At 44.1% G+C, this 12,262-nt stretch overlaps 3 protein-coding genes across 3 annotated transcripts; all 3 read right to left on the reverse strand.

The window, feature by feature from the left end:
- Positions 1–285: 285 nt before the first annotated feature.
- LOC121054809 (E3 ubiquitin-protein ligase EL5-like) lies at positions 286–1,196 on the reverse strand. Its single transcript, XM_040525591.1, has one exon. It carries the CDS (start codon positions 831–833, stop codon positions 339–341), a length of 495 nt encoding a protein of 164 aa, XP_040381525.1. The 5' UTR covers positions 834–1,196; the 3' UTR covers positions 286–338.
- A 4,920-nt stretch (positions 1,197–6,116) lies between these two features.
- Positions 6,117–7,356, reverse strand: LOC107304340 (protein trichome birefringence-like 19). Its single transcript, XM_015838058.2, has one exon. It carries the CDS (start codon positions 7,350–7,352, stop codon positions 6,117–6,119), a length of 1,236 nt encoding a protein of 411 aa, XP_015693544.2. The 5' UTR covers positions 7,353–7,356.
- A 2,187-nt stretch (positions 7,357–9,543) lies between these two features.
- On the reverse strand, positions 9,544–11,384 carry LOC102704429 (protein trichome birefringence-like 20). Its single transcript, XM_040525544.1, has 3 exons — positions 10,858–11,384; positions 10,171–10,725; positions 9,544–10,073 (listed from the first exon to the last, which is right to left on the reverse strand). The coding sequence occupies exons 1-3, from the start codon at positions 11,341–11,343 to the stop codon at positions 9,816–9,818; spliced, it is 1,299 nt and encodes a 432-aa protein (XP_040381478.1). The 5' UTR covers positions 11,344–11,384; the 3' UTR covers positions 9,544–9,815.
- Between the last annotated feature and the right edge of the window lie 878 nt (positions 11,385–12,262).

Consider the following 12,262-nt stretch of genomic DNA (forward strand, 5'->3'; position numbering starts at 1 on the left):
CTTTGATATAATAACTTGGTTAGTTGGTGCGAACCAGACCATATATGTTAAAATAAACTATATATGTTGAAAAATCTACAAAACAAACCAAAAATTAAATTTTAAAATTTAAATTATAGCTTATAAAAAGTCTCAGAAGCGAAACCATAGCCCTTTTTTTTACATGTCTCATAAATTGTTTAGAACACGTAAAAAAAACGAGGACATATTTCATAACCTTATATGATCCATCACTGAAACCATTTACATTTACACAAGCTTTCCCAAGCTTCAGCAAAGCATGCACAGCACACCATAGCAGCTACTCCTACTACAGTTACATAGAGCAAGCTAGCTAGCTATCTTTCGGCGACGATCTCCAGCGTGGTCCTCTCCGCCGCCGCCGCCGCCGCCGTCTTCGGCCGGTCGTCCTCCGGCCGGGCAACCACCACCACGTCTGCGCGGCACACGGGGCACCACCGGCTCTTCCTGAGCCACGAGTCCACGCACGGCGCGTGGAAGCTGTGCTCGCACCGCGGCAGCCGCCGGCACCGGTCCCCGGCCTCCAGCGCCTCCAGGCAAACCGCGCAGCAGTCCCCGCCGCCTGCTGCTGCGCCGCCCTTCGCGGCCTGCTCGTGCCACGGCAGCGCGGCGAGCTCGTCGGCGGACAGGCCCTTGCCTCCTCCTCCTCCTCCTCCGCCGCCGTTCCCCTCCTCCTCGCCGCGCGACCCCCGGCCGCCGAGTCCGCGCCGCAGCGCCCAGAGGACGACGATGATGTGGACGACCAGCATCAGCGCGACGCCGGCCACGAGGAGGAAGATGGAGATCACTGACGACGACGACGGCGACGCCATTAATCCTAGCTAATTAACTACTCTAGCTACCTAATTAGTGCCGTCGAGCTACGACAGATCGAGTAGCTCGTGGACTTCGATGCGCTGCAGCCATTGATCGATGCATCTCGCTTCTTCCGCTGCTTGCTTTGGATGCGGACATAGACAGATAGATATATAGCGATGGATTGCTCAGGAGAAACCAAAGATGAGACGACGACGACTGCGACCGTCAATTAATTACCAGATGAGCATGCAAAGCTAATTAATTAGTTGATCAGGAAGCTAGGCACTAAGTGAAGTAGTTAACACTACACACTCATCATGACAGGATGAAATGCTGACGATCAAAGTGATCGTGAAAGAAGGGAACAAACATAACAGTTCGGTGCTGCAAGTCGATCCAACATGTGCATATATATGCCTTGCTAGGATGTTTTAAATGTAAGCTTAGTTAGTTTTTGTATTGAGATGGATTATAGTAATCTTGTTTGATGTAACCGCATTCAAACATTTTAATACTCTCTCCATTTTTTAAGGCTATTCTCAACGGTCCTTTCACTTCACACTTTTTAAGTGTGACATATCAATATTTTATTTTTGTTCTATCAAATGAAAGGGCATCTCTCAGTGGTCTTTTTTATTTTAAAGTTTCATAGACTTGATAGACTATTCAATTTCTGCATGAGAGTAATTGCTGTATTTGAGAAAAATAGAAGGTGGACCCCGTACGAGATATAGATGAAAGAAAGTTTTGAACTCAATGGACTTTAATTCGGCTTTCATTTGCTTAGAAACAACGTCACGGGCCTTTCACTAGGATGAAAGGGTTCTCTTCTCTTTCCTAATTAAATTTTTGTCATGTCAACAAAAAATCTGATGTGGCACCTAATTAATACCAAATGAAAGGACCATTTGGAATGGCCTAACACATGATGTCATCACTTTTTGTATATATGTTTGACTATTCATTTCATTCAAAAATTTTGTGCTATTATGCAAAAGTATAAGTTATAATTAAACACATTTAGTATAAATATAACTACAATAAAATAAATGAGAATTAGGTAAGTTTTTTAAATAAAACAATGATCAAATATATGCCAAGAAGTCAACAGTAATATATTAAAATACCAAAAGAGTAACTGATAAACATTTTTTAATCTATGTTTTAGAAAGGATAATATTACCGCCCAAAGAAGGATGTGACAAATAGATACTACCTCCTTTTCATATTGTAAGAATTTCTAGCCTTATCTAAATTCATCAATTGATGAATGTATATAATTTATATATATGTCTAGGTTCATTAGCATCCACATGAATCTAGTCAAAGCTAGAAAGTCTCAGTCTCGCTATACGTACGATCCAATTATATTACCTGTGTACGACTGAAACATTGCGACTATTGATTAGGCAAAGGGGGTTAAGTGAGTGACATCGTAGCTGTTGGATGGTTGAGTCATATGTAAGTCCGATGGTTGAGTCGTATATATAGCAATTTTCAAAAAGTCTTATATTGTCAAACAGACGGAGTATCTTCGTAGCCTTAAGCCTACAATTCCCCCATGCAATAGGACTGTACCTCATTTGCTGGGTCCGCCAGTAGGTGAGCTAGAGACCGGGCTGCTTGAATACATGGACTTTTTTAATTTTTGTCATATCAGATGTTTGGATGTTAATTAGGAGTATTAAATATATACCAATAACAAAACTAATTGTAAAAATACAGACTATTTCATTAGATAATTTTTTAAAGCCTAATTAATCTATGATTAGCGAATGTTTACTGTAGCATCACATTCGCTAATCATGCAGTAATTAGGCTCAATAGATTCGTCTCGCGAAATAGTCCAGAGTATGAGATGAATTTTATTAATAGTCCATGTTTAATACTTCTAATTAGTGTCCAAACATTTGATGTGACAGGGACTAAAAAAATCTCTGCAAACAAACAAGGTCTTTAAGACAGAGATGTTTTCACCAAAACTATTTCTCTTTAATTGATAAAGTAGATCGAGCTCCTGCTGCTTCCAAAAAAGGTAGATATAACATATTACTTTATAGCCTTAAATTGATTTGCAGACTAAATTATAATCATTGTAAATTTAATTCTCGGTCGCAATGTCTTCAAAACAATGTAACCGCAACAGGGACATGAAACAGCAGAACAACCACAAACTGAGAAACAAAGTAAAATCGCCTCTCTCGTACCTCACTCTTCTACTACCAAGTGCAACTAGTAATAGACAAAGCTAAATCAATTTCCATATTAAATTGCAGATAGAGTTCCTTTAAGGAAAGGGTACAGATAGACGATGAAGTAGGGCAGTATTTAAGTGCTCCATCCCTTTTCAACCAGATAAAGATGCTGATTTTTGTTTTATCACTCGTTCTATTTTAAAGATCGATTTAGGTAAGTATAATTTATTTTTATTGTACTTATTTTATCATTAAATTAACTTTAATTATTACTTGCATTTTCATATTTACACTGAACTTTTTAACCTGACGAATGATAAAACTTCATAATAAAAACTAATGGCATCATCTACTTTAAAAGACAGTGGAGATATATTTTTGGTGCTTAATTAGTCGGATAATGCCTTTGGATAAGTTGTCTTGCTGCCACTGGATAATTAATGGATATGTATGGAGCAGCTTAGCTAGGAAAATGGAATTGCTAGTCCCAATTTTATATGTGAAAGTTGACACTACACGGACCTCCTTTCGTCAGCACGATATGATAGGATTTGCCCAGCTATATATTGACAGTCGCGCACAACGGTGCATGGTTTTATCATACAAAACCAGGGGAGTAAATATATATAATATAATGCTACCTTGCATTTGCAGCCGTACAAAATTGGTGAGCTGAGACGCAACGCACGGTCAAGCTAGTTAAATTAGGTGCAATGCAACAACGACGACAGAAAGCTAGCTCGTTAGTTAATTATCTCTATCTATGTGGTCATGTGCCTACCGTGAGAATTAACTTCCTGGTTAATTAGGGGCTAATCATGAGTTGTGCAGGCTACCTAATCCTCACATCATGAATCTACCATTGAGGTCGGCTATTTCTTAACCACATATTTATTATTCAATAATCTATGTGAGTTTTAATTGATATGATTGCTTTAAGATTTGTCCGAGGCTCGCCCCGACCCAGGAACCCCTGGGCTAGGCCTATGCTTTAGGACATCAAGACTTCCTTCACATAACCAACACATGTCTTTCCGTGCTCTAGAACATGAAGACTGACTTTCCTGCACAACCAACATGTCTTTCCGTGATTTTCCTGCACAACCAACATGTCTTTCCGTGCTCTAGAACATCAAGACTGACTTTCCTGCACAACCTCCTACGCACCCGGGAACAACTTCCTACGCACCCGGGAACAACTTCTCGAACAACTTCCTACGCACCCGGGAACAACTTCTCGGTCGGTCACCCATCCCAAAATTGCTCCAGCGCACCCGGGAACAACTTCTCGGTCGGTCACCCATCCCAAAATTGCTCCAGGCCAAACACGCTTAACCTTACGGTCGGTCACCCATCCCAAAATTGCTCCAAGCCAAACACGCTTAACCTTACGGTCGGTCACCCATCCCAAAATTGCTCCAGGCCAAACACGCTTAACCTTAGAGTTCTCTTGAGATAAGCTTCCGAAAAAGAAGTTGCAACTTGTTGGTATGAGTATCTATCAAATCCTATTAAGTCTTGGGGATGTTACACTACTAGATTGCTACCGTATTGTTGGGCTTCCGCGCCCCCTCTCCCCTAACGGTATTGCTCTAAAGCCAGCATCCTTAGCTTGCGACCTAATATAGCTTGTTTGCTACTCTATTCGTTAAGATGTTTTACTTTTTTACTTGTAATGTTTGATCATTTGTCTTATTTAAAAAATTATGTAAATATTATTTATTTTGCTTGTGGCTTACTTTATTATCAAAAGAACTTTAAACACGATTGTTATTTTTTATATTTGTACTAAATTTTTAAATAAGACGAATGATCAAACGTTGCAACCAAAAATCAAACATCTCATGTTACGAAACGAAGGTAGTATAATTTAGGTTGTTGGGATTGCGCAAACACTACGAACCAAACATCTTTTTAGTGGCATGCTTCTCCCTCTCAGTCAATAGAAAAAGATGAACAGGGCCATTGCCATTGTAACAGCGAGGCTCAAAGAATTCTAGACCTAACTCAATTTTGATGAAGCAAATCTACACTGCAAGCTTTTATCCTTAAAGAAAAATTAGTGACACTAATTTTACTAGTCATCAGGCTATTCACCTTCTAAAGTTCTTGTCTCCTCTAGTTCCCGAGGTGGGACTAAAACCTTTCTATCGTGCTGATGCTGCTGCTCCTTGCTAGTCGGCCAAGGCCCAAGGCCTACTGATTGCTGATGAACTGCATGATAGCTAGCTGGACCAACAAATGATTTTGTTTTAGGGATAGTATTTCTTTTACCTGACCTCTACATTCAACCGAATATATGCAATCTTTTTACATATAAAAAAACTGAACTCAGAACCATGAAATGTTACTTAGATCATCATAACTACTGGACCATGTGCCCTTTCATCGCCCAACGTTTGCTAATTGAGGAGATTTGATTTATGAAACAAAGTGACTAATAGACCCGTTTAAAATGGTTAATTGAATAGATTATGGACACTAGTTTATACAGATGGTATATATAGGAATAATTGTGTCTTTTGACCCTGTTTTGAAGTTTAAATACCAATCTGATCATGTTTTTCCAACTTTTCTTATTCGACCCCGCTTTTTGAAAATAAAATTATCGTTGACTTTATTCCATGAAAAACTTAACAGTGTTAAACTCAAGTCCAAAATATCATTTGTACCCATACTTATTTGACAATAATTTCTCAAAGATTTATACTACACTTATCAAGGCTTTATCTATTTTTTGTAAAATTTATTGAATAAACAAAATCTTAAGTAGGTAGGGTACAAATAGCAAGGACACAAGTGACATTTTGGCCCTGATTTTAACACCGTTAAATATGACTTTATGGAACAGTGTCAGATGGTAGTTTTATTTTCGAAAGGCGGGTCGGATAAACAAAGTTAAAAACAGGATTAGACTTTAAAATAGGGTAAAAAACACAATTTCCCCCATATACATAATATATCATAAAGCTGAAACTATTTTGAATCAAATTACGTAAACAATGCTGATTTGAAAATGTTTGAAAAAGAATTCTGTATTTTTAGAAGCGTGGCACGAATAATAATGCGCACAGGCCGGCCCTAAGCCCCACGGCGTATCAATCACTCTATTAGCATGTGGGACAGCATGTCGTTGCAGGCGTCCATGGCACCGGGCATGCACCAGTGCACGCAGTCGCGCGACACCTTGAACTTGTCCGGCTGCCACAGCCGGTACTTGCTCGGGTGGGCGTCCGGCCGCTGCGCCATGGCCTCCGTCGCGTCCATCAGCAGCATCCTCGCCGCCGCCTCCCCTCTCTTGGCCTCCGCCGCCGCCGCCGCCGCCAGCTCCTCGACCTGTATCCGGCGCATGTCCTTCTCCAGGGCGTTTATCTCCCACTCGCCGCGCCGGGCCGGCCGCGTCCGGAGGCAGTCCCCGTGCTCGTTCCACGTCCCGTTCTCGTAGTGCGACGGCGAGATCGTCCGGAGGATCACCGTCCGGGTGGCGCGGCGGTCCGGCGCCGCTGCCGCCGCCGCCCGGAGCGCGCTCCGGAACGCCATGCGGAGGGAGTAGCGGAGGGTGAGGTCGGTGACGTTCGGGACCTGGCAGTTGTTGCAGCCGACGAGGCGGCCGCCGCGGTCGTAGAACATCGATGGCCGGTAGAACCAGCTCCCGCCGGAGACGACGACGTAGTCGAACGTGCCGACGTGCGCCGCCCAGTCGGCGTCGGGCTCGTCGAGGTGGAGGCTCCACAGGCCTGCGCCGTTCCCCGTCGGGCCGTCCGGGTCCGTCTCGACGGCGCGGACGAGGAACGGCGACCAGAAGGCGGCGACGGTGAAGCCGTGCCGCTCGAAGCGGTACACGTAGCTGCCGTTCGTCCACGGCGCCGGCCGCTCGGCGCGCGAGAGGAGGCACACCAGCGACTGCATCTGGTTCCTGGCCAGCGAGTCCCCGACGAACGCCACCGACCTGCCCCTCATCGCGGCGAGGAACCACGCCGCGTCGAGCCGCTGCAGCTCGCACCCGCCGTCGGGCCGCCACCGCCACCCAACATACCCAACATCCGGCCGGCCGTACCGCATGCAATCATAATGCCCATGTATCACCGGGCAGCTCTCGCTGGTGTACGGCAGCTCGCCGGCCGCCGGGTCCGGCACCCACTCCCCCTTAAAGATATCACAACCCGTCGTGTTCGTCGCCTCCGGCGGCATCAGCAGCCGCAGCGGCGGCACGCGGCCGGGCATTCCGACGGCGGCGAGCACCAGAACGCACGCCACGGTGGCGGCGGCGGCGGCGGGAAGCACATAGCGTAGGCTGTGCTGAGCTACAGACGGCAGCTTGACCTCGTGAAACTTCATCACCACGATCTGTATATAGGTCAACATCTAGCTAACTCGCGATCTCATATATATTCTCATGATCATTGACATATATGCATCGAATTATTTTTCTTCTTTAATTTGCAGTTCTTGCATTTGAGTACGTAATTAGCATGCGGCGTACACTTGTGATGGTGGATTCCACGCGTGCAGTTTGACATAACCACCTGTTTATTACTCGGTCATGGCGAAATGGGAAGAATCCGAGTGCTAACCAGGTGTGGTTGTTCGAGACCATGGGCACCGGCCACCTGTAAGCTAATCTAGCAGCAGGTATTCCTTTGTGTCTCGTCTCTCCATCTATCGTTGACTGCCTGTCGAGATCGGTAAATTTGAGTTCAACGTACTGTTCGATCACCACTTCGAATCAGCACGATGGTTCCTTGCGTTCGTGCTTCTAGATTTGTCACGCAACAGCATTATAGTATCCAATTAGTTGCTCGGTTTTAAATTATAGGAAATTTTAACTTTTTTTTTCATAGTATAAGTTGTTTGACCAGATTTATAGAAAATGTAGCAATATTTACAACACTAAATTAGTTTTATTAATTCTAATACTTAATATATTTTGTTATTATATTTGTTTTGTGTTAAAAAATATTGATAGTTTTTTATAAACATAATCAAATTTAAAAGAAATTTGTTATTAAAAAGTCAAAACATCTTATAATATAAAATAAATGGAATAGATTTGTTCCGATTTTTAGAAAGATTGGGCATTGGGTCGGTTTAGGCTCGTATAGATGGTACATTAGAGAAATTATAAGAAATATTATTGACGAATGTTTATAATTGTAAGAAATATCATTGATGAATACAAGTTGTAGAAAATATCATCGTAGCAACAACTTTGTTCTAGAAATATAATCGCTGTCAGTCTCCTGGTAGCATGCCTCAGTTAATTGGACAAAAAAGACTATTTTGCCCCTATGAATTGCTTAAATTGATTGTGGATGGAACTTTTGCAACCTCATTTTTTCTTATGCTTATAAACACAAATTTTGAATGTTAAAACTTAAATATAGAGTTGATTTTTGGATTTTTTTATCATAGTTTATTTTTCAATCTTTGTTTATAGATAGCTAAGAATACATATATATAAATTCTCTAAGTTAATTATTTTTTGTTTGTAATATGATGTTTCGTTTTTCTTTAAAAAACCTAACGATGAAGGGATTGCTCTTTCCGCCAGCTTGCACTCAGTCAATAGTAATTTTCAGACAACATTACTTGCATTGATCCAAATTTCTAACACGTTTTCCTATAAGAGTAATTTCGCCATAATTTTCACAAACCAGTGAAACAGATATTAGCCGATTTTGCAGAAGAACTTTAGGACAATCAACTCACAATCTGCAATTTGCCATCAGGCCATAAATAAATAGTAGATGCCAATCGAAACAAACGAATCTTCACGCGACATGCGTTTTTTTTCTTCAAAAATGAAGTATCCACACAACCCCAAATGGCACCTGCAACTGCAACTAGAAGTGAGGGAGGCAGCAGGAGAACAAAAGTACCCTCCTACCTGGTCCAGTGGTCCTGGTGGGAGCAGTACTGCTGCTTCTCCTCCAAACGTCGTGCCAACACCGTTTGAGCTTTTTTACCATCAAGTGTCTCAAGGTACCACATTTTTTAGTCTAAATGTGTGGTACCTTAAGATACCAAAAATTTATACTAAAATTCTTGGTATATTGAGATACTTTTTAAAAATAATAAAAAAGACCACGCCCTTTACCCCAGGAACCATATGGATAGCCTAGTGACCATCTGCATTCTAGATCCACCACGTTATTAACCGGGTGGAAGGGAGGGATCCCTAATAGCGATTGTATTTTTTAGATAAAACTGCTTGTAAGTTGATTGTATTTTTATAGAACTTGTATTCATCAATGTTTTTTTTAGTAAATTTCATAAAACTATACATAGTTCTATCAAACTATCACAAAACTACATATTAAAGGACGCTGGACGCGTGTCATAAAAATAAATATTTAACATCAGTTTTATCATAAAACTACAACTTTTTGTAACTTAAAAAAAAGCAATAGTTCTGTAATTTTGAGATAATTTGGTCAAAGTATCTGTAGTTCTGTGAATTTACTCTATTTCTTTAGAATCAGGTTGGCATTTTTTAAAATTCTCTGCAACTAACTAAATTACAGCTCAATCCATCTGGAACAAACTAATGCAAACGACCAAACAAAATCAACCGTGCATCTATCCAACACTCAACTAGACGCTATCTGAGTCATGTAAGCCTAACTGAGCATATCCAGGGAACTAAACAGACCCAAAATATTTGAATTCAGCTTGTGCAAACATGCTAGAAATTCACACGACTTCTAGTGGTGGTTTTGACATTCCAGCCTTAAATTCAAGATAAATATATTTCGTGTGCCAGAGACTGACCGTGGCGTTTGATCAAATATTAGTTCTTCCCTAGCTTGGCGATGTGAGCAGCATGTGGGCAAGCATGTCATTCCAGGCGTCGATGGCGCCGGGGAGGCACCAGTGCACGCAGTCGTTGGCGATGGTGAAGTACTCCTTCATCCACCCCTTCCGCCGCGTCCATCCCCTGTACTTGCTCGGGTGCGCGTCGGCCCTCAGTATCATCGCCTCCGTCGTGTCCATCAGCATCATCCTCACCGCGCCGCCGCCACCGCTCGCCGCCGTCTCCGCCACCTCGAACTCCTCCACCTGCACACACGAGCGATCACTGATCGGGGAACACACGTTCCTAGCAAGAAGAAGAGCAAGACCAATGGATCAATGGAAGCAAAGAGGAATCAAGAACCTGCAGGGTGTGGAAGTCGAACTCGATGCCCTGGAGCCTCTTCTCGCCGCGCCGGTACGGCCGCGTACGGAGGCAGTTGCCGTCCTTGTTCCACTCGCCGCCCTCGTACTGCGACGGCGACACGGTCCGCAGCACGGCGGTGCCGCGGAACCTGCCCTCGCCGGCGCCGCCGCCCACGGCGCGGAGCGCGGCGCGCGTGGCCATGCGGAGCGCGTACCGCAGCGTGAGGTCGGTGACGTTGGGGAGCAGGCAGTGGCTGCACCCGACGAGCCGCCCGGCCTCGTACAGCATCGCCGGCCGGTAGAACCAGCTCGACGCCGACACGACGGCGTAGTCGAGCTCCCCGACGTGCGCTGCCCACACGGCGTCGGGCTCGTCGAGGTACAGGTTCCACAGGCCCGTGTGCGCCGGCCCGTCCGGGTCGACGAGCTCGTTCCGGACCAGGAACGGCGCCCAGAAGCTGACGACGGTGAAGTTGTAGCCACCGCCATTGCCGCCGCCGTAGTGGTACACCATGTGCTCGCTGCTCGGCCAGCTCACCGTCGGCTCCGCCACCTGCAGGCCAAGATCGAACACAGGTCACACCCCCCTGATGCGTGCTGGCCCATTTCTGACCGTCCGATCAAGCCGTCCTCAACGGTTCGGATCGTAGTGTATTTACTGTAGCAAATCCGGCACGGTTTTTACCCTGGTCAGGAGACAGATGAGGGAGTTCATGTGGTTCCTGGCGAGGGAGTCCCCGATGAAGGCAATGGTCTTTCCCCTCATGGCGGAGAGGAAGCTCGCCGGGTCGAGGCGGGGGAGGTCGCAACCGTCGGGACGCCACCGCCATCGCACGAAGCCGAGGTCCGGTTTGCCGTACTTCATACAGTCATAGTGCTCGTGTATAGTGCAGGAGTTGTTGGTGTAGTAAGGAGCATGAGGGTTCGGCACCCATTTGCCCCTAAATATGTCACAGGCCTCGCCGTCGGCATCCGGCACGTCGGAGAAGGAAGAAGAAGAAGACAGCCAAGTCGGCGGTGCGCGCGGTTTACTCATCGGGAAGGGGAAGTATGCGTTTGAGATGGCGAGGACGGTGACGAGGAGGAGGAGGGAGATGGTAGGGATCAGGCATCTGGTGTTGCAGTACTGCTTCTTGACACTAAGGCTGCTGAGATTGCCAAGAAGCGCCATGGAATTAGGAGCAAACTGAGAATCTGTCTGAGAGTGGTTTGGACACCAAGCGATAGTGGAGCTCATTCAGGTGTGTATGTACATGTATATATATATTGTGTATTGCCTGTTAGGTTTCGGTTTCTTGCTAATGCACAACTGCACATTGTTCGTTGCGTCATTAGTCATGAATGTTCAGAGGTTTTGGCAGGTGACTTGGAAGCAAATTGTGTGGGCATTCCACTTTATCCACTTGTCATAAAAACCAAATGTTATAATCGGAGTGGTATTTGCCTATCCAGTTCGATCGGTGACTGGGAGGCCATATGCAGGAACGAAAAATGATTTATAACCTTAAGGGCCAGCATGATCATTTTCCCAAGCGGTCTAAAATTATGAAAACCCTAGACAATATAGAGTATTCTAGAACACACCTCTTCACAAACATATAACATCAAATTTAATGTATATATTTGAAAAAAAATAGACAAAAAGATTACACACATTCGTCGCTGGACTTGTTATTAATTTTGGTCTCTTATATATGATGGATTAATTTGACCTTATATGTTAGTGCTGAATGAATACATATCGCATTAATCGGTGCTATCTAATTTTTCTGAAATCATTTATGACCATTTGAATAGCGTGCAAGAAGCGACGACACATGAATCCACTTCCCGAATTACCCAAATATACAACTTGATCCACTTGTAATGAAAACCAATTGCAAAAATGTTATCATTGGCCAACATGATGATCCCTTCATCCCGGTGGCCGTACGAAGCTGAGCTGATTGGGTGTTACTCGATTAGTTTACCTGCTGTTTGCAGAATGCAAACTGCGACAGTGGACACACGACATTAGGCACAACACTAGTCAGTGGGACTGGTAAGTGTAGAAACGATAAGACTATATACTTTTTAACTTTACCTAAATT

Source organism: Oryza brachyantha, chromosome 6 (genome assembly GCF_000231095.2).
Source record: "Oryza brachyantha chromosome 6, ObraRS2, whole genome shotgun sequence".
Lineage (NCBI taxonomy): Eukaryota > Viridiplantae > Streptophyta > Magnoliopsida > Poales > Poaceae > Oryza > Oryza brachyantha.